Source organism: Dermacentor silvarum, chromosome 7, assembly GCF_013339745.2.
Source record: "Dermacentor silvarum isolate Dsil-2018 chromosome 7, BIME_Dsil_1.4, whole genome shotgun sequence".
NCBI classification, from domain to species: Eukaryota; Metazoa; Arthropoda; class Arachnida; order Ixodida; family Ixodidae; genus Dermacentor; species Dermacentor silvarum.
The window spans coordinates 9869631-9897040 of NC_051160.1; the positions used below are offsets into that span (position 1 = coordinate 9869631).

The 27410-nt window shown below is 47.7% G+C and overlaps 1 protein-coding gene across 1 annotated transcript; it reads left to right on the top strand.

Annotated features, from left to right (window-relative positions):
• The first annotated feature begins 665 nt into the window (after positions 1-665).
• On the top strand, positions 666-24040 carry LOC119457530 (GTPase-activating protein skywalker). The gene is made up of 11 exons (XM_049670156.1): positions 666-1311; positions 1950-2122; positions 6192-6524; positions 10293-10409; positions 11936-12046; positions 13178-13271; positions 13616-13678; positions 15338-15459; positions 16949-17185; positions 18941-19296; positions 23270-24040. Exons 2-11 carry the CDS (start codon positions 1985-1987, stop codon positions 23403-23405), a joined length of 1707 nt encoding a protein of 568 aa, XP_049526113.1. The 5' UTR covers positions 666-1311; positions 1950-1984; the 3' UTR covers positions 23406-24040.
• The last annotated feature ends 3370 nt before the right edge of the window (positions 24041-27410 follow it).

A 27410-nucleotide genomic window follows, 5' to 3' on the forward strand; every position in this document is an offset into this window, starting at 1 on the left:
GCTTGTACCCTTTTGAACCACCCGGCGGCGGTGGGAATCGAACCCACAGCCTCCCGCAGCCGAGGCGGGCGTTCTACCACTAGGCCACGGCTGCGATAAGAGTTATGCTACCTGCAGCAGGCGATTTTTTTTTTTTAATTCCTTCAAGCTTAATTTTGAACACACACAGGGTGTTCATTTTTAAGTTTTACGGAATTTTTAGAAATCGCCTGTGGCAGGTAGCATAATTCTTATCATTGAGCTGGGTTATTCAATGAGGCGGACATTAGTAGCGCGAGAAATTGAAAGACATATTCAACTAATGAACTTCTTAGTTAATTACTTTACGACACATATTGCAATTTACGAATTGTAGCCGGTGAGCTTGTCAGACATATCCACTTGGAATGAATTTCCAGAATGACACCAGTTTGGAGATAAGCGCCATCAAACTCGCCGTAAAATTGCACTGTTGTTCCACTTACTCTTTTTAACCAAAATGCTGCTTTATGCATTGAAGCACAAAAGTAACTGAAACGCCTATGTATTTCGTCCCACACTTTTGGAAATAATATCTCTAAACTCGTGCCATCCCAATAATTCATTTCAAGTGAATACGTCGTGCAAACTCACCGGCTACAATTCGTAAATTGCAATATGCGTAATAAAGTAATTAATTAAGAAGTTCATTAGTCATCAATACTTCTTTTTGGGCGAGTTGGTACATCGCTTGTGTGTATGTGTCTCTCTTTTTGTGGTCGTCTGTTTGCGCTGTTACCCAAAGTTTCATTAGTCAGTTTTCGTTAATTAGTTGAATGTGTGCTTCGATTCCTCGTGCAACTAATGTCCGCCTCTTCGAATAACCCCGCTCAGCGATAAGAGTTATGCTACCTGCAGCAGGCGATTTTTTAAAATTCCTTCAAGCTTAATTTTGAACACCCGGTATATACATTTACCACGTGACCGGCGCTATTCAAATTTCACACACACATACACGTTTTTCCCACTTCGACAATCTGTATCCTAACTTATTAAAGGAAGAAGGCGACGGAAAGGACGAGGCACCGAGCGCGTTTTCAGAAGAAGACGAAGAGGGCATCGCGCGTCTCGTGCACTCGCAGCTGACGGCCGCTGAGCGTCGAAGCCTTCTTCGCTACACGCGTCTCATCGGCAACGCGCCACCGCCCAGGCGACGTGTACGTTATCTTGGTCGGTCTTCCCTGCTTCGCTTGGACACTTGCCCGAGGCTCCCCCGGACCCCGGGCTCGGCCCGTGCGAGTCTGCTGACGTCCCGTGTATCGTCGACTGCTGGATCGGCCCCGGGGTTGCAACGTAAGTCTTAAGATTAGGTTCCAGGATTATAATATACAGGGTGTTCCAGCGATCACTTTCAAACACTTTTTTTTAAGGTTGCCTGTGGCAGATAGCACAATTCTTCGCGGAGAAATGCATTTGCGTTCCAGTTTGTTTCTTAAGAAAACGTCGTTTTATGCAATGAAGCACAAAAGTAACTGGAACGCCAATGAATTTATCCGCAAAGTTCGGGGATTAATATGTCGAAACTGGTGTCATCCTGCAAATTCGCTCCCAGTGGATCTGCCTTGCGAACTCCACGGCTAGACTTTGTAAATTACAATATGGGTCATGAGGTTAAAAACTTAATTAATGAATTTTGTTAATTACTCTATTATGCATTTCACTTTTTTGTGCAAGTAATGTCCGCCTCTTCGAGAAGACCAGCTCATGAACTAGAATTGTGCTATCTGCCACAGGCAACCTTTAAAATCTTTTGAAAGTGTTCGCTGAAACACCCGGTATATATGCTTCTCAAGCATTTAAATATATATAACCTCTTCACGAAAGCAATTCGCTTCAAACAGATTCCAATGTGTGCGTTGGATCAGCATCTATATCCCCCCCGTAAGTTCACCCCTTCGTTTCTGAATCCTTTCTTTCTCTAATTCTTTCAGACACAGGCGGAGGCTGCAGCAAGCATCGGCGAGCGATGGCGCTCCCTTCGTGTTTCCAGGCGCCGTTTGTCAACTCGTCCAAGCTGCCCGAGCCATTACCCTCCTCTCCGACGCCTGTCACGAAGGTCTACGACGACGTCATCCGCTTAATCAAGCAGGGCAAGATCAAGGAGGTCATTTGCATTTAAACGAGTATTGACGCGTATAAACGCAATAGCGTTAAGGGCCCCGTGTCGCAGAAAATCCGGCGTCGGTGTCGTCGTAAGCACCGGAGTCCATGGCGGAGAAAATCATCCCTTACCACCCCCACCACGCAGGCCCTCCACGTGGAGTAGAGGCGTTAGTGAAGAAAACTGAAATTCTCAAAGTAAAATTCGTCAGAAAAATCGTAAAGTACGACTTAACTACAACCTACAGACATGATAACGTCTGACTGCAATTTGAATGTACGAGAAAACGTAATTCCGTTACGAAGAAACTCGAACACAAACACCTTTTGCAGCATTTCTACCATACAACGCGGACGGGTAGATTACTTGCAAGGACACCATCCAGATGGCGCTCGACTTATATGCTCCCGAAGGGGAGCACATACATTAACTCTACGGCAGGCCAAACATGGACTAATGCATTTTGGACACGCGCGCGCCTCGGTGCAACAACAAACAATTAATAAAAAAAAAGATAAAAAAGTCCTAGGGCCTTTGCATTTTTATATAAGACGGCTTATATTGCCCCTGCTATAATGTTTTCCCAGCAATGCATTTGTGTTTAAAAGTGAAGCCGACTTTAGGGGGATCGGTGTAAGCTTGGTCTTTGTAAGCTGGCTTTCCCCCGTTGTGTTGCAGTGAAGCCTACTCATAAAGAAAAATTCGATGCGAATGGGGCCCGATAACGCTATCGCGTTCCACTCTTAAAGGCGAAGCTTCAGTGTCCTCCAATTTTTTCCGGAGTTGTGCAAACTCTAATGATGACACTCAGCAAACATATGGAGGTTGGGAAAGACTTATAAAGGTGTCCTAAAAGAGTAATTTCACGATGGAAGACACTTATAAAGGTGAATTAAAGGAGTAATTTCACTGTAGTAAACACTTATAAGGTGTCTCAAAACGGTAATGACGTATTTACCAGTGCTCATTTTATTCTATCATTGCGATAGCAATTATATGGACACTCCAAGCGGATTTCTGCCGTCGTCGTCGCCTTCACCGTCGCCGTCGTCATGAGGTTTCGTATAAAGTCCAAGGGCGATAAAATCTCAGCCGAGCGTGGTATGCTGTACGTGCGAGTTAAAACGCGCGAAGGACGCGCGCTTTCACGGAGAGCGAACGCATGGCGGAGAGCAAACGCGACGTCATCCTTCGCGCGAAAGGCCGTGGGGGGATGAGAGGGAGAGACGGGGAGTGACGTTGTGCTGCGTCATCAACTGCGTATCTTGCGACCGGGCGCAAGGAGAACTGGTGACTCAACCTCGCACGTGAAAGAAGGAAAGCGGGAAGGCAGCGCGGGAGGGAGGGGGTGCAGCTTCTACTCTGCCAGCGACTGCGTGCTTGTACTTCGCGCGGCTGCGGGAGGTCGCACGCACCGTATCTTTAAAGCGATCTGCATACGACTCCAACCTTTGTATGCAGTTGTGCTTTCGCCGCTCAGTTTCCGTTGAAGCGATAGACCGCACGAACCTTCGCTCGCTGCTGCTGCAGCCGCGCTTGCTCACGCCAGCGTTTTGATAGCGGTTGTCTGCGGTCGTCGAGTAGGATCTATTCATGTTTGCTTGTGCGCGCTGACACCATGCTTGTTAATTCAGTTAGTAAGCGAATGTGTCCGACTTTATACAGTCGATAACACTACCATCCTTACTCCGTATCGATCTCTACTAATTTGCTATCGTAATTGATGCTTCGCCTTTCGGGCGAAACTGCGACTTTATTTATTTATTTATTTATTTATTTATTTATTTATTTATTTATTTATTTATTTATTTATTTATTTATTTATTTATTTATTGCTAAATGAAGGCCCGATGCCTCTGTATCCGAAAAAAGGAAACCCTGGCAAGCCCCCAGGAGCACGTTAAATATTATGTCGTAGCTTTCTGCCGTCGTGACGCCATGACCTAGAATATGGTCACGTGGGAACAGGACATTGCGACGTCATTGACAGTCGCTCCTGTTCGCTCGGTCGTCTGCTATGCTGCTCGACATCCAACCTCACAAGGAGCAGCACCTGACATAGGCGGCAACCGCGAGCGAGACGGAGTGTAAGGACATCGCAATTGTCCTGCTCCCACGTGACCACATTCTGCGTTATGATGACTAGAGCCAGTATTTCTGCTAGGGTTATAGAGCTATAGAATTCTCATTTATAGCAAAAACGAAAACGAATATATCACGGCGGAGTTTCTTTACAGTCGCAAATCACAATTAAACAAGAGAAACATTATCAAATATTAGTGTACGGAGCTGAACCACAGAACTCATCGAATAGATGTGAGAGGGGCTCGTATAATTTATACAAAAAAAACAATAAAGAGAGCACTGAAAATAAGAGACGAAAATACTATAGCAAGAAAAGTGACAGCAAAGCATCCGATTAGTTCAACATCAACGTAAGAATTCAAGGAACTTGAAATTGATATAACTAGGTAGGTTTTAATTTTATTCAATGACATGGAAAAGGTGCTGTTCTAATTCGGTCCTAAGCTAATGAATGACATTTTCGACTTTGCATTTTTGCATGAAATTAATCTAAGAACTAGTTCGTACAGGTAAGCATTATTGCGAATTATTTTGGGTGTTCCGGCGCTTGCCAGCCTTCCAGAGCTGGCTTGAACCTTCATTTAATGCTAAAAAATGACAAGTCGACAACGTCGGGCTAGTACTTCTTCAAATTAAGAGACAGCAAGAAAGTTTTTCGAGTTTGCATGTGCGCTCCACAACGTCGGAGGGGGGGGGGGGGGGGGGGCAAGATTTTGGACCAGAACCAAAGATTCTACTGCGAGAGAGCTGATGGAAGCGTTTTATATATTGCCTTCAGAGGGAACGCATTCGTAAGCGAACCTTTTATTTCTATGCTTAGAACAGTCAAACCCGGACATATCGAACCTACATATAACGAATTACCGTGTATAACGAACAGCAGTGAAATCCCCTTGAAATTTTTTGCGTACAATTTTTATCTTATATATCGAAATACCTATATATCGAACTTTCTTATGGTCCCCTTCAAATTCGATTTATCCGGGTTCGACTGTATACGTGGAAAGATTCCATGCGCGGCATGTTTCGGTGACGTCATCATTTCAGTTTTTTTTTAAAGTAAATGTGTGTTGCTCCATAGCGCATGTGTGGGGAACTCCTTATATTAACGACTATGACGGGGATAAAACTTAGCTGGAAGTTTGCGCTTGTCCATGTCGATAAACCATCTCGTGCTGGTCTGTCCTTGGCGCTTTTATCTTTTTATAATCATTGTGAGCCAATTCGACTAGCAACAAGACTTTTGTCTTATAATAATTAAACCGAAAAAGCCTAAAGACCACTCCACATCAAGAGGAAATTAACACAACTTGATCGCCTTAATTCCTGGCCACGATGAGTACACTCGCAGATAAAAAGAAAAAGCAATTAAATGTTATTTGAGTTATTGTAGTAATTACCAAGTACTGTTTCTTCACTGAGCTATCCGCAACCGAAACTTCGCTCCAGCGTGTCAAAAACGCCACTGCTGTCTTCTTCCTTAGTCTTCCCGCACTTATAAATCGGCATTATGAGGTACCAAACTGAGCGTATCAAATACGATGTATCGGTATTTGTTGGGTTAAACAAAACGCATCATGAAATGTAATATTTGTGCTAGATGATGAGCGCGGCTAATCGAACATCATTCAATCGGTATGCATCTATGGAGTTGCGCTGCTTAGCACGAGGTTGCGGGATCGAATCCCGGCCGCGGCGGCCGCATTTCGATGGAGGCGAAACGCAAAAACGCCCGTGTGCTTGCGTTGTAGTGCACGTTAAAGAACCCCAGGTGGTCAAAATTAATCCGGAGCCATCCACTACGGCGTGCCTCATAATCAGAACTGGTTTTGGCACGTAAAACTCCAGACAGAAGATTGTGGCTAGTATATATCATATCCAACCAGTCTGCTTTGACGGTAGCCATTTCATGCTTACATCTACTCTGGATTGCGGGAGAGCCAGCATTTTTTTAAATCATTCGATCGGTGAACGCGCGCGATCGCAGGCCAAGAGCATCGTGCGGACGCAGCACTGGCCCATCGACCACCTGAACCGGGGCGAGCTGTGGCTGAAGCTGTGCCAGGGCCACGTCAAGGTGGGCCCGCCCGACGACTACTACCAGAACACGGTGAAGGAGTCGCTGGACGGCCAGTGGCCCACCGGCATGCCGGCGTTCGCGGACCCCATCTTCGACGAGGTCTACCTGCTCTCGGCCGAAGGGCAGCGGCGCGCCGAGCGGGTGCTGTACGTGGTGTCCGTCAACTACCCCTTCATCACCTACTGCCCGATCCTGCACCCGGTCGTCTGCCTGCTCCTCCACTACCTCACCGAGGAACAGGTTTGCTGCGACTCTCCCGAAGACCTTGTTTCATTGCGATAGCAATATTAACTGGACGCTCGGGGCGCATTCCCACCACCGCCGTGCGGCCCTCGCATGGAGGAAGGAAAAGTTAGGAAGGAGCATCGCGCAACGCGATTGAAGCCAAGCGTGTCGGCCCAACACGTGATAGTCACGTCTAACGCACGGTACATTTTAGGGCTTCCGCTCTGCATGCCGCGCTGTGGCTAGGGCCCCCGAACAAGTGCGCATTGATTCCACCGGGCACCAAACGTTTCGGCAAACCTCAATTCTTGTTCCGTGATCTCGACCCAAGAGGTCACGTGTTGGGCCGACACTGTGCAAAGGGCATTACGTCACGCAGTCAGCCTTGGCAAGCGAACGCGTTCGCTTGCCAAGGCTGACTGCGTGACGTAATGCCCTCTCCTTACTTTTTTCCTTCCTCCGTGAGTCCTCGCCATAGACGGCGCGTGGCTGTGGTGGAAGGCGCGCGGCGCGAGGAAGTGATTGAGGAAGTGATTGATAATCACCAAGGTCGATCCACATAGGTCGCGAAGCTTCGGGCGAAAAGCGTTTCAGAACCAATTGTCTCCGAGATCAGCAAGGGTGGTTATGGGAGCAGCGATTGAAGCGCGACTATGTTTGGAGGGAAAGAAAACACTGGGAAACACTGGGAAAGAAAAAACCGTTTTTAAATTAAAGCGAGACGCAGTTAGATTCATTGAACTAAAATAAAATTCCTAATACATTTTATATACGCATGGCGAGAAAAGAAGATACCACTCTGTTTTACTTGATCATTATCAATAAATTCCTTGTTTCAGCGCCCATCGATAGCGGCGGGCGTTGACGCCGCTATCAGTTGCAATGCAATGCAGCTCTTGGAGTGCGTGGAAAGGCGCGCTCGTAAAGTTCACCTGTTACAATACGCCCGCCTCACATGTGTTGTGTTGCATGTCGACGTTTGTCTGAATTAGGTGACGCGGGTAGTTTTATTGTTTCTTAACCTGTGCAGTCAAAAGTAGTTGCGACCGTCAGATACTTGTTTACTTTAGTTGTTTTCGTGCAACAGCGCTCGCCGACGGGCTTGGCGTCCGACGAAAGGACGAGCAGTCTACGCAATCTACGCCCAAAGCGTTCGTCGGCCTCCAAAGAAAGTGTGTTCTGTGCAGTGATGCGATTTCGACACCCGTACGGCTGATCTTTTCCGGCATCGCTTTTCGCGCTGAAAACTCGGAACGCCCATGAAGTTGAATGGCGGGGCATTTGAATATACAGCTCAATGGCAGGTCTCCGAAAACAAATTTCGCGCCTATGAGAACAAAATGACGTCACTTCTGGTTTTGACGGATATGACGTCAAATTATTTTTTCTTCCGCCGGAAGTGTTCCCTCCTCACACAGATGGCGCTAAGCCCCATGAACCGCCGGTAAGCAACCATGTTTTGAACGTATGGGCTTCTATGGAAGCTTCGCTACCAGATGTATTTACCTTGTAATCACTTCCTCCGCTTTCCGCCTCATGGGGCACCCTACTACTCCGTTTTCCTCCTCGCGCTATCTTCGTTCTCGCCATCTTTCATCGCCCGCTACGCTCCGCGTTCGCTCTCATCTTTCGCTGTGCTCGTTCGTTCGGTTACGAGCTACGACGCTGACACTCCGCAGCAACGGGCGCTTAAGAGCTACGCTCTGAAAATTTAACGGAAGCGAGATCTGCAGCTGAACTTTGATTCAAGACGGATGCAAGTGCTCTGCTCCGCCTCTCCTACACTACATATATGACCACTTTTGTGCTGTAACGCTCCTACCGCTAATCCATTTGGTGGGCATCACGTCTATACGCGAACGCTGACATCGTGTCTGCGCGTATGCATAGCACGTACCTTTAAAGCTGGCTTCTCCACATAGAGGGTACTTGTGCGGAGAAGCAGACTTTCTTCATTCATTCAAATAACTTTATTGAGTGCCCCGCGATTTGGTGGGGTGGGCCTAGACCCCGCCTAGGCTTCGGCCAAGGGTTGTTGGCCCTTGGCGGCTTCCTCGGCTCGCTGGACGGCCCAGAGTTGGTGCTGCAGGTCCTAGCTGAGCAACGCAGACTCCCAGCGCGCGCGGAGGCTGTCGCTGTTTGAGGCTGCATCACTGTTATTGTGTGTTATACCCGCACATTCCCATAGGATATGCTCTAGAGTGGCTCTAGAGTCGCAATGTCTGCACTTGTCAGTCGTGTATAAATCTGGGTGTATTATGTGCATGATAGCTGGACTCGGATAGGAACTGGTTTGTAACTGCCGCCATTCGACAGACTGTTTTTTTGTTTAATTTTGGATGAGGCGGCGGGAATGTGCGGCTTTGTGCGCCTCTGCAATCTATGGTGTTGTGTAATTTCATGAAATTTGGTCATTCGATCTTCCCACTCCCACTCGTCGGTAGTAGCTGAAGCGGGACTAACCGAGGCTCGGTCCGTAAGCTCTCGAGCCATGCGGTGCGCCACCTCATTGCTACTGTCTGGTAGTGTGTGAGCGGGTGTCCAGATGAGATGGACACTTCTGTCGTGGTTGGTACCTAATTTTAGGAGTCGTAGTGCCTCTGGGGAGATTCGACCATTGACGAAGTTTCGTATTGCCGTCTGGGAATCACTGATGATTATATCTGCTTGTGTTTGTGCTATGCCTAACGCGATAGCTATTTCCTCTGCGGTTTCTACGTGTGGCGTGTTGACTGTAGCGCTCGTCGTGCATTTTCCCTCGTAATTTATCACCACTGCTGTGTAGGCGCGTTTGTGTCTGTACCTAGCTGCGTCTACAAATATGGTGCCCTTGCTGTTACCGAATTTCTTTTGTATATCGCGTGCTCTGCTTTTTCGCCTACCCTGATGGTGGGTGGGATGCATATTCTTGGGCATTGGAGGGACGGTTATCGTGCCTCTGATGTGTCTGGGCATATCTACTTTGACACCATGTTGGGCATGATACTCTATACCCAGGCGATCCAATATTTGCCTACCTGTTTTAGTTTTGGACAGGCGTTCATATTGTGCTATGCGTTGTGCCTCGATTAGCTCATTTCTTCTTTCTTTTTTTTTTTTTTTGCGGGACACATTGGAAGTACAGGCTTGCGTGTGTTCGTAATGCAACGGACGATAGAATTTATGACGGCAAGTACGTCTTCATAAAGAAGCCGTAAAAACAAAGGCTCTTCATCAGGGATTGAAGCTTGACCATGTACATTCTCAGGCTGGTGCATATGGTGTAAAAAAAGCGCACAAAATCAGTTTGCGTTGGTAAAGTATTGTATCCCAACTATATCTTCATTCATTTGTCGGGAAATGTTCGTTATTTTTGGAGAAAATTGTAAGGGCAAACTTGCCAATTTCTAACTTCGCGACCTCAGCGCCGGTGCGTTAGCGCCGAACGTCACTGATAATTTAACCAGTATAGTTTCTTCTCGTATCAGTGCTGTTTTGGGATCGGAAAAGACCTCTAAACGAGTCGATCATTTTAAGTGTTTGATTCCATTAGAATACATTCTCGTCCTACGCTTTTATTTTAGCCCTTTTCTGGCTTACCAAACCAGAATGGCTGCTTTGCTTTTGAAAAAGCGTCATTTACTTAATATATAAATCGCCACAGGATGGGTATTTTTCTGTTGTATTATTGGACACATGATGCCTCCTTCGCGACACTTCGCGAACTAATTGCGCACCGAGACAAGCGTTCTCAATCAGGCAGACGTCTGAAAGTATGTGCGTTTTTTTTTTTCTTCTGCGCAGACGTACGAATGCGCTTGCGCCCTCATCGAAGGCACCATAGTGCGCCACCTGAGCCAAACGCGGCTCATGTACGACACGTCGGCCCACACGCTCATGAAGCTGACCAAGAACCTAGCGGTAGGTGGAGCCTTCTTCGCTACTGCGCTAACACGTGACGTCGAGCGCATGCGTCTCGAATACAGCCATCGCGTATCTCGTGCCCATTCACGAACCCTCCTCGTTGCCCTAACGTTTCAAGAAAGTGCACGCTGCGAGCAGGACTGGAAGGTCAACGAACGTGTGGTACATCATCTCCGAATGAGAGACGAAATTAACGGAAGTCGCCATACATCGACGACAGTGACAATACCGCTTTGTTTTTCCAGCTCATTTAAGCTGCGCTCGAACATCTGTCAGTTCCAAAATAGCGAGTTTTAGAATAGGGACCCCAAAAGTTTGGGGCCCCAAAGAGCTTTGCGGGTGTTAGCGTTGGGGCATGCAAGAGCGATGAGTTTTAGAATAGGGCTTTGCGTTTGCGAATACCGTCTTGCGCTTGCAGCGCCACTACGGTGTCAAAGAAAAGCTATAATAAATATTAAAATAAACTATACCATTTTATGATCGGAAGAGTAATTTTGACTTTCGTGGTTTTGCATTTAATTGCAATTAAGGTGTTAATCTATTAGCAGCAATCGATTTATTGCGCCTAATTTTGAGTAACCAACTTGACGTGCCTTCACCAGCCAAGCTAATCCACGTTAGGCCTACGAGCCATGAAATCGACAATCGAATTCAAAATCAGCGGCGTCTATTGAATCAATCTTCATTACACACGTTAGTTGAGAGAAAGCGATAACCGCAGTCACTTCTCCTAGCTTACTAACTTCACGCGTTACCAAGAATCAAGCCGAGTTTGGTACTCGGAGAGCCGCCGCTTCGATGGGTGCCGCCATGTTTGTTGACGCAAAACTTTTGGGGCTGCTTTTGGGGCTCCCGCTAAATCGGCGAAATAGCGTGCCCAACGCAAAACCCAAACGCAGTTAGCGTCTCGCGCATGCGCAGTGGTGTCGACGCTATTTCTTTGGGGCCCCAAAACGTTTGGGGCCCCTATTCTAAAACTCGGCTACAGTGTAGAATTGATTTTGAAGCGTATGTGTTTCAGCGAGTGTGTACGTATACGTCTGAATAACTAACGTCACAAAACGCGATAGACTGCAAGCACATAGCCTTTCTTTTTTGTTAATTCCTGCTCTATAATGGCCAATCCGAGAATGAGAGAGGGGGGTCGCTTAGAAGGCGTCACTTTCTCTGTAGTTAGTAACAATTTGTGGAGCTCGGTTGGGGAACTCTCTGACCGCATGTCACGCTGAAAGCAAATTCAAAGTTACTTCCATGTACGGAAGCAATGCGGCGAAGAGCGGTCAAGCAAACGCTGTAGCCATTTCCCATAGAGGAGTTTTCAAATACACGTGCTCAAAGGCTGCTTTACAGGACGTAGGCGTGCGTACACGAAGGCTCCCTAATCTGCATGAGAAATTGGCACCACCGCAGTGGAACACTGACTCCCATGCACTGCAGTGACTGGGCAGGCACTAAATATAACTCAATGAGGCTATATATGGCTAGCAACGCAACTCCCGTCATTTATCGCACTGCATGCGCAGAAGAAGACGTACCACAAGCTACTGCGCAAGGTGCAACAGGAGGAGGACCTGGAGAAAGTATTCCTCACGTGGCAACTGTGGATCTTCCGCGGGCTGCCCTTCTACCACCTGGTACGTGTATGAGATGCTACAGCGAACGTTGAGCAAAAAAAAAAAAAGTTGCAAAGAAACCGTCAACGAATTTTTTCAGGGTAGACGAATAGCCGAAGGCTTCCAGAAAGCTATTTGCTTTATTAAAGAAACGGTGCTCTTAAAGGCGTATATTTGTTCCAGTGAGGATATCTAGGTAGCGTATGTTGTCTCGACTGGGCTTCCCTTCTCTTGGTATCCATTCTGTAACTCTAATGGTCCACCGTTTATCCACCCTAGTGACCCTACGCATTACATGGCTTGCCCAGCTCCATTTCTTCCACTTAATGTCAACTAGAATATCGGCTATCCCCGTTTGTTCTCTGATCCACGCCGCTCTCTTCCTGTCTCTTCACGGCAGAAACCTAGGGGGGATGATGAAGTTAGGAAATTTGCAAGCGCAAGTTGGAATCACCTAGCGCAAGACAGGGGTAATTGGAGATCACAGGGAGAGGCCTTCGTCCTGCAGTGGACATAAATGGGCTGATGATGATGATGATGATGATGATGTCTCACTGCGTAATTCCGTAGTGAACATAGCCGTTAACTATCGCATGTGTGTAGTGGTAGTGTAAGTAGGCTGTACATATAAGCCGATTCATCCCATGTGTGTTGTCTCTGGCGCCGTGAGCGCCGGCGAGGAAGGCGATTGCCACCCTCCGCTCCCGCAGCCCCCATAGTGGGAGGGCGAGGAGGAGAAGTGGAGGGCTGTGCTTCCCGGGCGCTCCACCGCCGCAACTATAAACCTTTACACGTTCCCAACCAAGCTCGCTCGCGGCAGCACGTACGTATAAGGAATTATACAGACGTTTTTTTTTTTCTTTTTTTTAGTTGAGGACAAATAAGTTCTATGTTTCTCCCTCCAGACACGACTTCAAACATGCCAATTATGGAGGATTACGTAAATAAACATTTTAGAGGAAAGCTGATGAGATGTGCTTGCCATTGGAGCATAATTTGATCTATAGTTTCGGTTTCTGGATTTGGATCATTTCGAAAAAAAAAAAAAAACTCTTCAAAAGGTTCCGTTCGTGATAAGCAGTCTTGTCGACGCAACACAGCGTGAGGCGCTTGACGCTGGTCGGTTTTTTTTTTTTTTTTTTCGGGCTTCAGGTGCGGACCATGGACTGCTTCCTGATCGAGGGCGTGAGAGCGTTGTATCGCGCCGCCATGGCCATCCTCATCTTTTTCGTCCAGGACCACTCGAGTGAGCCACAGTCACGCGCCTATATATAGACCAGGCGCGGGGGGGGGGTGTATTCTGCAAGTGACCACCTAATAGACAAGTCCATGGCGTCTGCTGCAGAAGTTCTGATTTCTGATTGGCTGACCGGTGGTGCAGACAGGCGCCCCCAGCCAATCAGCTCTTCAGAGTAGACAAAATGGACATGTCCAACTCACAGAATACCTCACCCCCAGAAAGATTTAGCGCACACTGCTGACATGGAGGGCTGTTGTGATGTTAGGGTTTTCGAGAGAGACACCCTCGGCACCTTACTTGTATGTAAACGTGCCGCGATTAATCTTGCGCTCTTTTTTTTTTTCTTACAGGCGAATATCCCAATGAGTCGGTGTTCGCCCGAGTGTTTGGAGGAAAGAAGGCCAAAAACAAGGGTGAGTGTTCGAATGGCACGACCGAAAACCCTGCAAACGTACGCAACCAGAGGCGATCGCGTTCCGACAAGTACTAATCTTAGGTGTTCATAAAATGATGAAACGCTATGAAATATCAGCATGTGCCCTAAGGAGAATAATTAAAATTAATAAACGAATCTTTTTCATTGACTACCTGATGATGGCGTTTTTGTTGCGGAAGTAATGACCACCTTTTCAGGTACCCGACCAGGCCGAAATGCGCTGTAGGATAGCTCCATGCGATTTTGAAGGACATAAATATTAAGACTAAAATACAGATGTTAGTTTAACGTGAACAAAATTTTTAAAGATTGCTTGTGGGGTCTAGACGGCGCAAATCTGATCTTTAAGCTAGATTATTGTAAAAAAATGGAGGACGCTTTAGCTTCGGCTTTAAGAGTGGAACGCGATAGCGTTATCGGGATCCGTTCGCATCGCATTTTTCTTTGAGTAGGCTTCACTGCAACCCACAACGTGGGAAAGCCAGCTTACAAAGATCACGCCTACACCGATCCCCTTCAAGCTGGCTTCACTTTTAAACACAAATTCATTGATGGGAAAATCATTTTTACATGGGCAATATAAGCCGTCTTATATCAAAATGTGAAGGCCCTAGGACATTTTTTTGATACTATTAATTGTTTGCTGGTGCCCAGAGGCGCGGCTCGGTTTTCAACATTCCCCTAAATGTTGCCTAGAACCAAGGTATCGCGAAACACCATCATGAGGACTGCTCAAGCTTCGCCTTTAAGAGTGGAAAGCGATAGCATTCAAAGATCCCTGGCTGCTTATCACGATTTTTTTCTGGTATATTCAAATTACAATCCGACGCTATCACGTATGTAAGTTGTGGTTAAGTCGTACTTTACGATTTTTCTGACGGATTTTACTTTGGGAAATTCAATTTTTGTTCACTAACGCCTTGCGCCACGCGAAGGGCCCGCCGGTCGGGGTGGTTCGGGATGATGTGGTTCGGCATGATTATTTCCGCCAGACGCCGATATTTAACGCCGACACCAACGCCGGATTTTCTGCTACACGGGGCCCTTAAGGCAATCGCGTTAAAATTCTTGGATTTTACGTCCCAGGACCAGATCTGATTATAAGGAACGCCGTTATAAGTGGAGTCTCCGGGATAATTTTTACAACCTGCAGTTCTTTAACGTGCACAGAAATTACTCGAACAAGTGGGCATTACTGTAACCACATACTGCAGTGACATTCCGAAAAAGAAATTTAGAAGAGCAGAATTTTCTCAGAAACTGCATATTTTGCGCCATTTTTCCCGTAAATGTGGAATTTTGTGGGCATCTTTTTTTTCCGAGATAGCCAGGAATTCACGACGAATTAACTCGTCATCAGCAATCAACGGGTTAAGGCTCTGCTAACACTATAATAAAACAAGCTGTATAAAAAGATCACTTCATTTTCCACCGTAAATGTGGAACTTTCTGAGCATTTCTTTCTTTTTCTGCAATAAATTGCCAACAATTCGCGACGAGTTAAATCGTCATCGGCAGTTGAGGGTTTCAGACTCTGCTAGCACTAAAATAAATCACCCTGTATAATACAATAAGCCTGCCACGTCGTAACTTGGAATCCCCAATTCCATGCTTACTTTACCATCCATGTCAGCAGCCAGTCCTTCGGGTGAGGGCGCGATGGACGAGGCCGCCGCCTTCCTGGACCGGATCATATTGTACCTCAGGGACATGCCGTACAATGTGGACAGTTTCCTCAAGACTGCCTACGGCATACAGGTGCGCTCGCGCAGCGGACGCCTGCATAGGGAGATAGTCACGTGATGTCAAGCACGTCATATTGCATGTCCTCTTCCGCATGGTCCACGGCGCTGCGAAAGATAAGGCGATCGAGATAACGCTCAGCTTTTCACTATGCTGACTGCATAGAGTTTCATACAATTACTAGAAGGAACGGTGAGGCTATAGTGTCTACGGGAGCACCAAGCAGGGCAGTTCAAGCCAGCTTGGGATCCCATTATGGTTGGTACACGTATTGGCCTAAACTTCGTCCTCTGGCTTTAAAACGGCTTCGTGACTTTGCAAAGTGATCATTTTTTAAGTACTGCGTTAGAAACAATTAAGTAAACGTTATTAAAGTTGTCCGACGGCTGCAGGATTCGAACACAGGACCTCTGGCATCGGAAGCCCGATATTGAAACCATTACGTCACGGACGCATGAACAAGCGGAACTGCACTGCAATTAGCAGCACTTATATGCGTGCTTGTAGATTCTCATTACCTTCTACATTTAAAAAATAATAAGTTGCTCTGACATTTAGGCCAATTTAGGCCCACATAAAGCGTAATAAACGAAGCCACAAGAACGCCTTAAGCCCCAAGCACGAAGATCAGACAAATCCATGTACTATCCATCATTAGCATGGTATCTGAACGATTGAAGTGTCAGAGTTCCCTCTGGTGATTATTGTAGCAAACTCTATGGCTGGCTGCACGGCTGGCTACGGCGGCCTCGATGACCTCAGTGATATATACTCCCATAGGGAGTAGTCACGTGATGTCACGCACGCCATATTGTTGTCCTCTCCGCAGCACCCACGGTGCTGCTGGAGATAAGCGAATAGAGATGACGCGCAGCTTTTCACCGTGCTGGCTGACAGCATTATGGCGGCATTGATGACGTTATCGAGCCTGGTTGGGCGAGTTTGGTGTTGGTTCGCCCTCCGAACAGCGTGAAAAGACTGGTCGTTTAAAGAAAATCAAGACAACGTTGACTACATATCAACTTAATTTTATTTTTACTTAAGACAGTAGAATACATTAAGGAAGATATGTAACATGGTGGCGATGAACGACAGCCCGAAGCCTCAACAAAACACAAACATCAGCAGCTTTTATGGCTGCGCGTGCAAATTCAGAAAGAGGAAGGTTGTTCTTTCTCTTTTCGAATTCAGCCCCCTTACTGTCTTCCATATTTTTCTTTTTACATAATTTTATGCTATGAGTGTAGTGACTTATCGCGACGTACCTTCAAGACGTTGGGGAGAGATTGTGGCTTGCCCTGCGAATGTGCCGTGGTCCGTTTATGTGGAAGGTTTTGCGTAGAGTTATCAGTTGTAAGTCTGCGCCCGTGTGTCTCGTCCTATTTCTTTCAGTACTGTGTGTATCGCGCTGTTTTAACTTTTTCCGCACAATTAACTTTTTCACCGAAGGTTGGCCGCGAATATGGGGAACGCCGGGCCTGATTCCGTGCACGTGCGCGCGCAGGGCGTCAGCACGAAGGTGCTCAACGATCAGCTGCTCAAGTCCGAGGCGTACGTGCGCGGACACCCGGGCAAGCGACTGCTGGGGTCGCCCTCGGAGACCGGCGCCTCGGGCAGCCGCCTCGAGATCACCTCGTCTTTACTGTCCATCAAGAAGAGCAGATACGGCGCCGCGAGCGCCATGTCGGTCGGCATAGCCCAGCTTACCAACTTCCAGTCGGAGATTCTCAGCCGCGACCAGGTGCGGCCGCGCACGGTGCCGTGCACAAGGGTTCACTGCAGAAGTGCGAATTCAATACTCACTTAGCTGCATACTCAATACTCAATACCAGCAGCTGCGGACCAGCAGGTACCAGAAGCTGGTACGAGCAGCAGTCGACGTATACATGGTATGAATGGGAACGCTCAGTCGGCATTTAAACAATGAATGACGGCAGAAGTACGAGTTCAGTGCTCACGTGCTGGTACCAGTTGCTGCGGAGTACAAGTCGACGCACAGGGTATAAATGGGAACGCTCGGTTGGCATTCGATGAGGGCAAAAGTACGCGTTCAATGCTCAACTTGCTGGTACCAGCAGCTGCGGAGTATACAATTCGATGTACAGGGTGGCCCTATATAAATAGCAGCGCCCAGTTGGACTGCAGGAGGACGAGTTCACTCAACTGGTACCAGTGGGTGCAGAGTACAAGGCGATGTATATGTCAGCCCGGCATGAAAGAGAATGCCCTGGTCAGTATTCAAGCGATAACAAATGCAGAAACGCTAGCTCAGTGTTATTTATAGCTTCTTTACTAATGTCATGTACGGCGCAAAAGGCGACGAGAAGCGCGGTCTAATATGAAAGGCGCGCTTGGCTGTCATTCAAGCAACGACATATACAGAAGTACTAGTTTAGTCACCTGGCACTTGGAAATGCGGCATGCAAGGCGAATGTAGCTATATACTTTTGGGGACACTTTATTTTTTTTTTCCATGGCGTAACGTTCAGTGCTGCTCCTCAATAAAGCGACAGGCATTCTGCAGCCAATTACACTCGGCAACTATATGTGCGACGTGAAAATAAAGCTAATGGCGGTTAGGGTGCATGGAGGGGGGCACGTCCATTTCCTGTCCGGCTCAGTCGATTAACAATGTGGATGTACGCGTGTACTGTGAAGGTGCTCTACAAGAGCAACATGGCTCGTCATACGATCTCGCCAAGGCATCTGCACACACGTTAGCCAACTAATTCTTGCTGAAAATTAAATCACGTAAGTGATCAATCAACAATTGCGCGCGCAGAAGTGCGATCGGTTGAAATGGCTGCCGTCTCGCATCGCGATGTTTTAGTCCGAGCTCATGCGGCGCAAGAAAAAAAAAAGAGCAACTAAATTCACATAAAGCTGCCGCTGAAGCGCCTCGTGATAGCATGTTTAGATATCTCGTGCCCAATGCGCCACTGCCGTAGGTGATCTTGCTCGTGAATCGCCTCTCGAGTTGCACGTTGATGAACTCACTTCCCCCATAGAGATATGACGCGCCCTGGTTCTGAAGCATCCTTGAGCCATCTATCATGCTCTTGGCGAAGGATGGCTGTTGTCTCCAAGATTTTAGTGCCCATCTATGCGTCTCTTTCCGCAATTGTAACTTTTTTTGTGCACTTCTACATATGACTCCAAGAGGCTGCAGACAAGATGGCACAATTCAGTGCGAATAACGCCGTATAAGTAAGATATCAGCAGTCCCGCATCGTGTAAACTGTTACTTGATGCAAACAAAGTTTAGAGCGGGAGCACATTTCGGAGGCGCGTATGACACACAAGAGGCTTCAGACAAGACGCTTCACGCTTCACGAACCAGTTTTAAACGATAAGCATAAAACTTTCTATCGCAAGTAATAACGCTGATGGGAGGAGTGCTATTGATTTCGCACCTACACTTAACAGAATATACATAGATTGGCCTATATGCACACGCACTCAGTCGACACGGCGCCCTTTTCTGGCCTTCGTGCAGATGGTCGTCTTGTGGAACTGGCTTCCGCCGCGCATCACGATGCTGCAGCCTGAGCTCATCTACTCGACCAACGAGCACGGCAGCAGCCTGACCAACTTCTACGTGCACACGGACACTTGGGAGCCCACGGTGTTGGTGGTGCTGACGACGCGCGGTGAGCGCTTCGGCGCCTACTGCTCGACCCGCTGGCAGCAGCGCAAGCAGGCCTACTTCGGCACGGGCGAGTCGTTCCTCTTCACCTTCTCGCCGGAGGCCAAGCGCTACGCCTGGATCGGCGTCGGCTCGATGCACGACGTGCCGCACTCCGCCAAGCTGTTCATGTCCGCCAACCAGACCATGATCCTCGTCGGCGGCGGGTGCGTGTCTGACCTTGGTCGTCTCACTCATCTCTCCCTGTACAACATACACTCGGAAAAACATTGTAGAACCTAAAGGGTGTACAACGAACGAAGTGCAGACAGCTTAATTTTAAGAGTGCACCCGTGGTGTGAACCAACAAAGGTGCATCTACACCGTTTGTGTTCACGCCCCGTTTGTGTGCACAAATAAAAAGTGTACCTTTACTGCACCCTGGAAATGGCGCACAAAGGATGTAAGGGTGCAAATGGGGACATAGTGAAGGGTGTAAAAAGAGTGGACTTTGTACACTTTTTGCTCGTTCTAAGGGGTGCACTGCCTATTCGTGTACACTCTAAGAACAGTTGCACCCTTTGGGGTGCATTTTTGCCACACAACAATAATCGTCATCTGTCTTGCTTGCGTTTCCTATCTTGAAAACTCTGCACTTGCTACTTTCCTGTCGAGAACGCTGTGTCACGCTGATAACGCTCTTGTCGTTCGTGACCGAGAAGTGCCGGGCGCACAGCGTTAAAGAAAGGAAATCCACCCAAGTCAGATGACGATTATTGTTCTGTGGCAAAAATACGCCCTAAAGGGTGCAACTGTTTTTAGAGTGTAACGACAAATGGAGTGCCGTCAACTCCTTTTCGGAGGTACATCTCCATAATTTTAAACAAATTTTTGTTTTAGGCGTTATTGCTTAAGTCAATCTACATGTCATCATAGAAAAATACATCATTGCAATACACCTTTTAAAACATCGTCCTGGGGCCGTATTCTGTAACGCTTCGGTTTTCGAAGGATTCGGTTTGCGTGCAGCGATTGGTCACCGCCTGGATGACGCCATCGCCTCAGGGCGCGAACGCATTTTTTGATGACGTCACGCACATGTCAATAACGCGGAAACCTAATTTGTCGTCTGCTACGAAGCGAAGCCGCACGCGATGCTTCGGTCTGATCCGCCAGTACAACTCACACACGTTTCATGATGAAAAACGTAAACATCATCAATACCATGAACAAATTATTTTTATTTACCAAGAAGCGCTCGTAAATTGCTATATTTTTACTCGGTTTGTGACGTTCACTGCCACAAAAAGAAACCTTCGCGCCGATTGGTCTCTGTCCTTTCACTTGTTTTCATTACGTCAACGGACCGCCCCAATGTGACGCCACCGCCAAACCAAATCCTTCGAAAACCGAAGCGTTACAGAATACGGCCCCTGGTGCTCAGTGAGCACACCTGGCCCTTGCACCAATAAAGGACAATGCACTCTTGAAGAGTTTGCACCCTTAGGGACTTAATTTTCTTGTCACACAACAATGATCGTCATCTATCTTGCGCGCCTTTCCTTTCTCTAACGCTGCGCACCCGGTACTTCCAGGTCACGAACGGCTGTTCATAGCGTGACAGCGTGACATAGCATTCTCGACAGAAAAGTATCGAGCGCAGCGTTCTCAAGAAAGAAAAAGCAAGCATGGCAGATGGTTACTGTTGTGGGACAAGATAAGCCCGGAAGGGTGCAACTTTATTGAAGAGTGCACATCACCTGCTATCTATTTAAGAGTGCACTGAATAGCATCACCTGCTATTCCGCAAAAGGTAATATGGAATTTTAGTTCGTCCGCAAACCTTTTACCGTTGTGGGATTGACCGGGTTATCGGAGGCGTAAACGTGAGCGGCCGGATTGGTGGCACCACCTGGTTTCGCAGAGCTCAATTAGACAAACAACTATTATCAGTAACCAAATTTATTCTACTTCGCTGCTGGCGTAAATTTTCGGCAGCGGTGCAATCGTGAGCCCGTTTCACCACCCCGTTTCAATGGGGACGCTCATAGCATCCATCCATCCATCCATCCAGCTAAAACCCCTTGATCTTGAAAGTAGCGACAGTCTCCTCCGCGCGCGCGCTTTCCTCCTCAATTCTCTTCGGATTTCTCCCCTCCCCGGGACGGCGCGGTGCGCACGGCACGCTGAACCCCCAGTGGCTTGCTGCAGCCGCATTAGAATCAATGCGCGCGCTTCTTTATTCGGCCCTTTGAATCGTTATATGGGAATTTATCTCCTGTGAAAGTGTCGTGACGAAAGTACGCTTCCGATAGAACGGCGTGACATTTTTTTTTTTGAAGACGCTTCGATTAAAACAAGTGAAAGCACGCCGAAAAAATTAGTACCAAGCAATGGCTGAACGGTTTGCCTCTCCGTCACTACTTGGGCTGTTCGTAACGCGAAGGTGTATTGAGCGCATATAATGTAAGCAGCATAGAATATACACGAGAATTTGTTTCATAATTGTGGCTCTTAAAAAGCTCAAAGAAGGTAACCAAGAAGAAATGTGATAGTTTGTTTAAAGCGAATTCGCGTGGGCCAAAAGCCTTTGTACCAATGTCACTGTGCAAAATACGTGCTGTGTTTGCGAAATAGGCAATATAGAACTTAACGCACGCGTCTGTATTCCGTAGCAATAAAACGACGAGAAATTGTATTCCATCACCTCTGGGACTACCCTAAGTCTCACAAAAAAGAGAACAAAGAGGCTGATTGCTCACAGGGAATACTATGGCACTTGATAATCAACTTACATCATTCAAGATGTAAAAGTTTATCAGAGTTCAGGGATATTTCATAAGCGCATAACACATGCCAGATACGTATCTTCGCTTTCTTGCGTACGGCTATTTACTTCACGACGGCTGCCAAGATATTGAGCGGTTGTTAATTGACTTTACCTTCGCTTAATCAACTCACGTTCATAAGCCTATATGCAGGAAAGAGGATAATTGTTTGGTTTAATTCAACAAAATAATTCTTATTCGCGCTTTTTCGCAAGATGAAAATCGCTACCAGTGTTTCATAACTGACGCCACTGATCTAGGCGGCGCCGAAGGTTGCGGACCGGACCGGTAGGTGGTTCGAAAGAAAGTGCCATGTTAACTACGCAGTATTTCCACTCGGCGCTCACTCACACGCACACACGCATGCGCGCACACACACAAACACATACATGCACACACGCACACACATAATTACAGAATAGGAGTTACAGCTATTAGCTCATAAATTACATACAATTGGAAACGAGGAATAAGGATTATAAACAGGGATAAGGTGCCTCAGAAAGGCTGGCCAACGTTTCGATAGGAGGACCTATCTTGGAAACTAACGCAGGCGCGAAAACACAAAAAATTGTGTCACGGCGCGAAGAGTCAACAAAAACTTCAACGACTCACTTAAAAAAAAAAAAAAACTATATGCACAGTTATACTGAACGGAGAGTCCGGCTATGCGAAGGGCATTAAAATCTCCATGCAACTTCACCTACCAATATATAAGGAAAGCTGAAACAATCACCTCGCAAAGAACGACGTGCTTAGAAGGGGCGAAATCCTTTCTCCCGATGTTATGGAGCCACTGCGTCCAGAGCACGACAGTCCGTTCTTCTCGGGGGATAGAAAATAATGCTCGCCCTTTCTCTGACCTGCTGCTGCATTGAAACGCGCAGCAGCAAGGCATTTCCACGGAGAACGAAGCCCAGATTCCTACGGAAACACGGGAAAACTTGGGAAACGCACGTTCGGAGCGGCAGGGCGACCACCGCTTGTAAGGCGCATGGCGGACGAGAGGAACTAAAAGCGCGCGAAAAAAAAAAGTTTTCGTGACGTCAGAGTCACCTGACAGGGTCGTATCGCGCGCCGCAGCCATTCAGCGCGGCAGATGAGCTGGCTCCGCGAAAGAGGGGGAGAAAAAGAGGAGGTTAGCAGCGCCGGCGAGGATGTCGCGGCGTAGATCAAAGAGTGCCGCTACTTTCCAACATCAAGGGCCTTTAGCGGTAGCCCGGTATTACGCAAATGTCATTGGGTATAGCGGAATACCGGACACACTAAAACTGTCTGATACGTTTACGGACAACTGAAAGTCTCTAGCCGCGCAAAATCTATGCAATTTTCGTAAAACTGCGTCACAACATCGCCACGGCTTCGTACGCAGGAACGGCATGGGTCTGTACGTCGACCAATCCCTGGAGAACGGTCGCACCGAGCACTGCGACACGTTCGACAACCCGCCGCTAGGCAGCAGCCACGACTTCGTCGTCAACATCTTGGAGGTCATCGGCTTTGTCTGACCTTTGGTCCGCTGGCCGCGAAAATCGTGCCGAATCATCCAACGTGCTGCGCGGACAATTTGTGAAGCAATTCGCGAGTCGTCGCTGCACCTCATCGGCGACAACCGGTGACTTACGCAATTACTGAGACGATTTAACCTTCACGGCGTTTCAGCAGTGTGCACTCAGGCGTCGTGTAAGGTCGCTGTTTCTTTATTTTTTTTCTTTATTTTTTAGCATGGCGTGACTCTTCGCTGCCAGTGCCAAAGACGTGAACTTACGCTAGTAGTGTTATGTCATCTACACTGCCCCGCGAAGATAACATCGCATATTTTGTTTAGGTAATTATTGATTCTTGTATGTATAACGTATACGTCCGTGCTTACTATGTGTACAGGAGCCTAGGGTACAGTGCGAGCTGGCGAACACGTTCGGTGTACCACGTGGTACACACAGACCGCGAGTACGATCTCGCGATGTCGTCGTTCTGTCGGTATCGTCAACGTGCAAGTTTTCTTCAGCAATCTGATATACAAAAAAAAGTTCTTATCGTTACAAAGCTGCTGAGTTCATTACAAACTGCACCTCAACTTGCGCCTCTCTCGCGAGGTCGTGATGACGTCACTGTTGCATCACTTCGGGTGGTGTGCAATTGCGCATGCGAGCCATCGCGCGTTTTGCCAATAGCGTTGTACGCTCGCTCCAGATGCTGTCTTCGGGCAGCCACTGTACTTCGGGGACTGCGATAACGTCTACATCTGCTACATCACGGTATAGCTGCTAGGCTCCACTTGTGCGTGGTCTCATTGTTCGTCGGCCTAGGCATTATTCTGCGTGAAAAACAGCGGCCAAATCGGCTGATTAACCACTCTAAGCAAGTCAAGTGTAATTCAGACTGTACAAGAACTGCACGTTACAAACTCTTTGACAGCTGTTCAGTTCTAAAAAAAAAAAAAACACCGCATATCCACGGGGTGAATGATGATGAGTGGGCGAAGCTCCGGAGGGAATAATCGGTAAACCGTGAATCTTCCGTGTAATTCGCCCAGTCTCGCCGCACTAAATCGAACGATTGACTTCCACCAATGACACGCGCCATATGTGACGTCGTTCCTATTTTATAACAGCGCCCTTCATTATAATTGCACCATCTACCGCTTAAGGGGACGCTAGCACAAACGCGTTAGAAACGTGCAGTACTCTCTAGTAAGGGGGAGAGGCCACAGCGTCTTACGCAGCCGTTTACACATGCCGGAACGTACACCGCGTTTGCCGACGCCATCACATGACTGCTGAGAGAGTATAACTCCCGTATTCATAAACACTCCTCGACTTGAACTTGACTTGCCACCGCCTTCAACGCGTTTCGAACGCGCTGCCCAAGGCGGTGGCAAGTCAAGTTCAAGTCGAGGAGCGTTTATGAATACGGGGGTAAGGCGGAGAGGCCACAGCGTCTTACACCAGCTTCTTACACGGGCCGTAACGCGCTAGCACAAACGCGTTAGAAACGCGCAGTCTTTCCTTAATGTTGGGTATTTATTGTCATCGTGGTGCGCGTGTCGATGTGCGCTTCGTGGCGTAGTGGTTAGCGCCGCGCGTTCGGAAGCGAGGGGTCCCTGGTTCGATTCCGCGCTACGGAGACAACTTTCGGAATTTTTTTTTCATAAAAGTAGACGTGGCTACCTACTACGACGACTACTACTACTACTACTACAGAGGAGGGACAGACCCACACCCTAAGGAGCTTCGCCCCTAAAAAAGTGGGGCTAAATTATCGTAGCCGGGTGTCTACAAAAGTAGAACTTGCGCCTCTTCTTTGTCGTTCGCATCTTGAATTGAATTCGTGGAATGCTTAATGCTAGTCACGATTGCTTTGCAGATCTAGTTTTTTTAGTACACCCAAGAGGGAGCGCAGTCGATCAAGCGGTGCAAACTTTCGAGCGCGTTGTCAAGATCTCATCGACGTTGATTACAGTACAATTCAGGCACAAACTTGACTGCTCTCGTACTCGTACGCCGGGGTGGCTCAGTCAGCTAAGGCGTTGCGCTGCTGAGCACGAGGTCGCGGGATCGAATCCCGGCCCCGGCGGCCGCATTTCGATGGAGGCGAAGTGCAAAAACGCCCGTGTGCTTGCGTTGTAGTGCACGTTAAAGAACCCCAGGTGGTCAAAATTAATCCGGAACCCTCCACTACGGTGTGCCTCATAATCAGAACTGGTTTTGGCACGTAAAACCCCAGAAAGAACACTGCTCTCGTTTTGCGTAAGACCCTATAGTGACGGTCGAGAAACTTTACTGTGACTAATTTTCTCGCGCGTCAGTTGTATGTGGGACCCAGTGGTAAATGTGAAAACCGTATATGCATGCCACACACAGTTTGCACTTTAGATTATTGCCAATGACTCAAAACGCACACGACGTAGAACAAGACCGGACGCACGAATGCGCTGCTAAATCATTGCGAGCACGCGCCACCCCTCTTGTCATGTGTCTGCTATGTCATTTACGATTACCCGCCCCATCTTATTGCAAATCTTACTTCAGAAATTTTAAAGGTATTTTTAATGAAAGTGGCCCGTGTCCAATCTGGGGGATTGACCAATAGTAGGCACATAGGCAGTGGCGTATACATATAAACTTGCACATGATTGGTCCTTTAAATAAAGGAACACTATAAAGAAAAAATTCGTTTAGATTGATAAAAGTCATCATCATCAGCCTATTTTTATGTCCACGGCAGGACGAAAGCCTCTCCCTGCGATATCCAGTTACCCCTGTCTTGCGCTAGCTGATTCCAACTTACGCCTGTAAATTTCCTTAATTTCGTTTTCCTTAATTTCGCGGTAGTAGGTTCATTAGGTTCTTTCAGTAGGTTCTCTTATGTTTCATGGTCGCGTTGTGAGGTACAGAAAAACGGAGTGTGCCGGGAAAGGGAAACAGCAACGCCGGAGAAGGGTTCTGAGACCGAGTGCAGTCAGGGTTGAGGGAAAGGAGGGAAATGTCAGCGGCGGCGCGGGAAGGCATTGATGGGAAGGGCAACGGCGGCGCTGAGGAAGGGGAGAGAAATGTCAGCAGCAGCGCAGTAGGGCTGTTGAGGGCAAGCGTGTTGGCGGCGCTGGGGAGGAGGAGGGAAATGTCAGGCGGCGGCGCCCGTAAAACGTTCTGGAAACGGCGGCAGCACGCTCGCAGCGCGCTCGCGCATACGTCGCCGCGTGGGCTCAAAGCTTCATTCCACATCGCTAAGGGTGACGACGCACCAGGCCCTAGTCGCGGGTGAGGAAGACCGAGAAAGTACGCCACGGCAGAAAAGGCTAGAGCAGCTCCAATTGCCGCTCTTCGTAACCGCCGTCGTGAGGAAGCGGCTATGGATGAAGTTGTGGCAGCGGTCAAGAGAGATCAACACGCGGCCCTATTGCGACCCAGGCGTTCAACAGAAATTTCAACAGCCGATCAGTAGAAAGTACAACAGAAGGTGCCACTAGGCTTTCGCCTTCGCATTCTTAGAAAGTTCTAAGCATCCCCCGTATTTTTTATCGCCCTTGGACTTTACGCGGAACCTCACGGAGACGACAGAATTGCGCTTGGAGTGTCCATATAATTGCTATCGCAATGATCGCCACATCATTGTGTTGGGTTTGTATCTATCAAGTTTTCTTCAGTCTTTTCAATCATTTTTAATAAAAGTAAAGTGCCCTAACGAAAAATAAAACGGCTGCGAGTAATCGCGCAGCACTGTCGCATGAACTGCCCTTTATTACGCTATGAAGCAGCGCGTCTTATGAAAATCTACGCTCGTAAGCCAAAGCTTTAGTAGAGCACGTTATGTAACGCATTGTATCTAATATGTTTGTATTTTTCAAGCAGATTAGGAATACCTGAGCACCTTTGCTTGCCTCATGCCAACACTCGGGTGCCTCGGAAGCTGAAATAACTGCGCACTCTGTAGTGCGACCGCTGTCACCGAATTCAAACATATGAAAGACAGCTCACACAACGCTTTGCGGACACATGTAGAGCCATCTATAT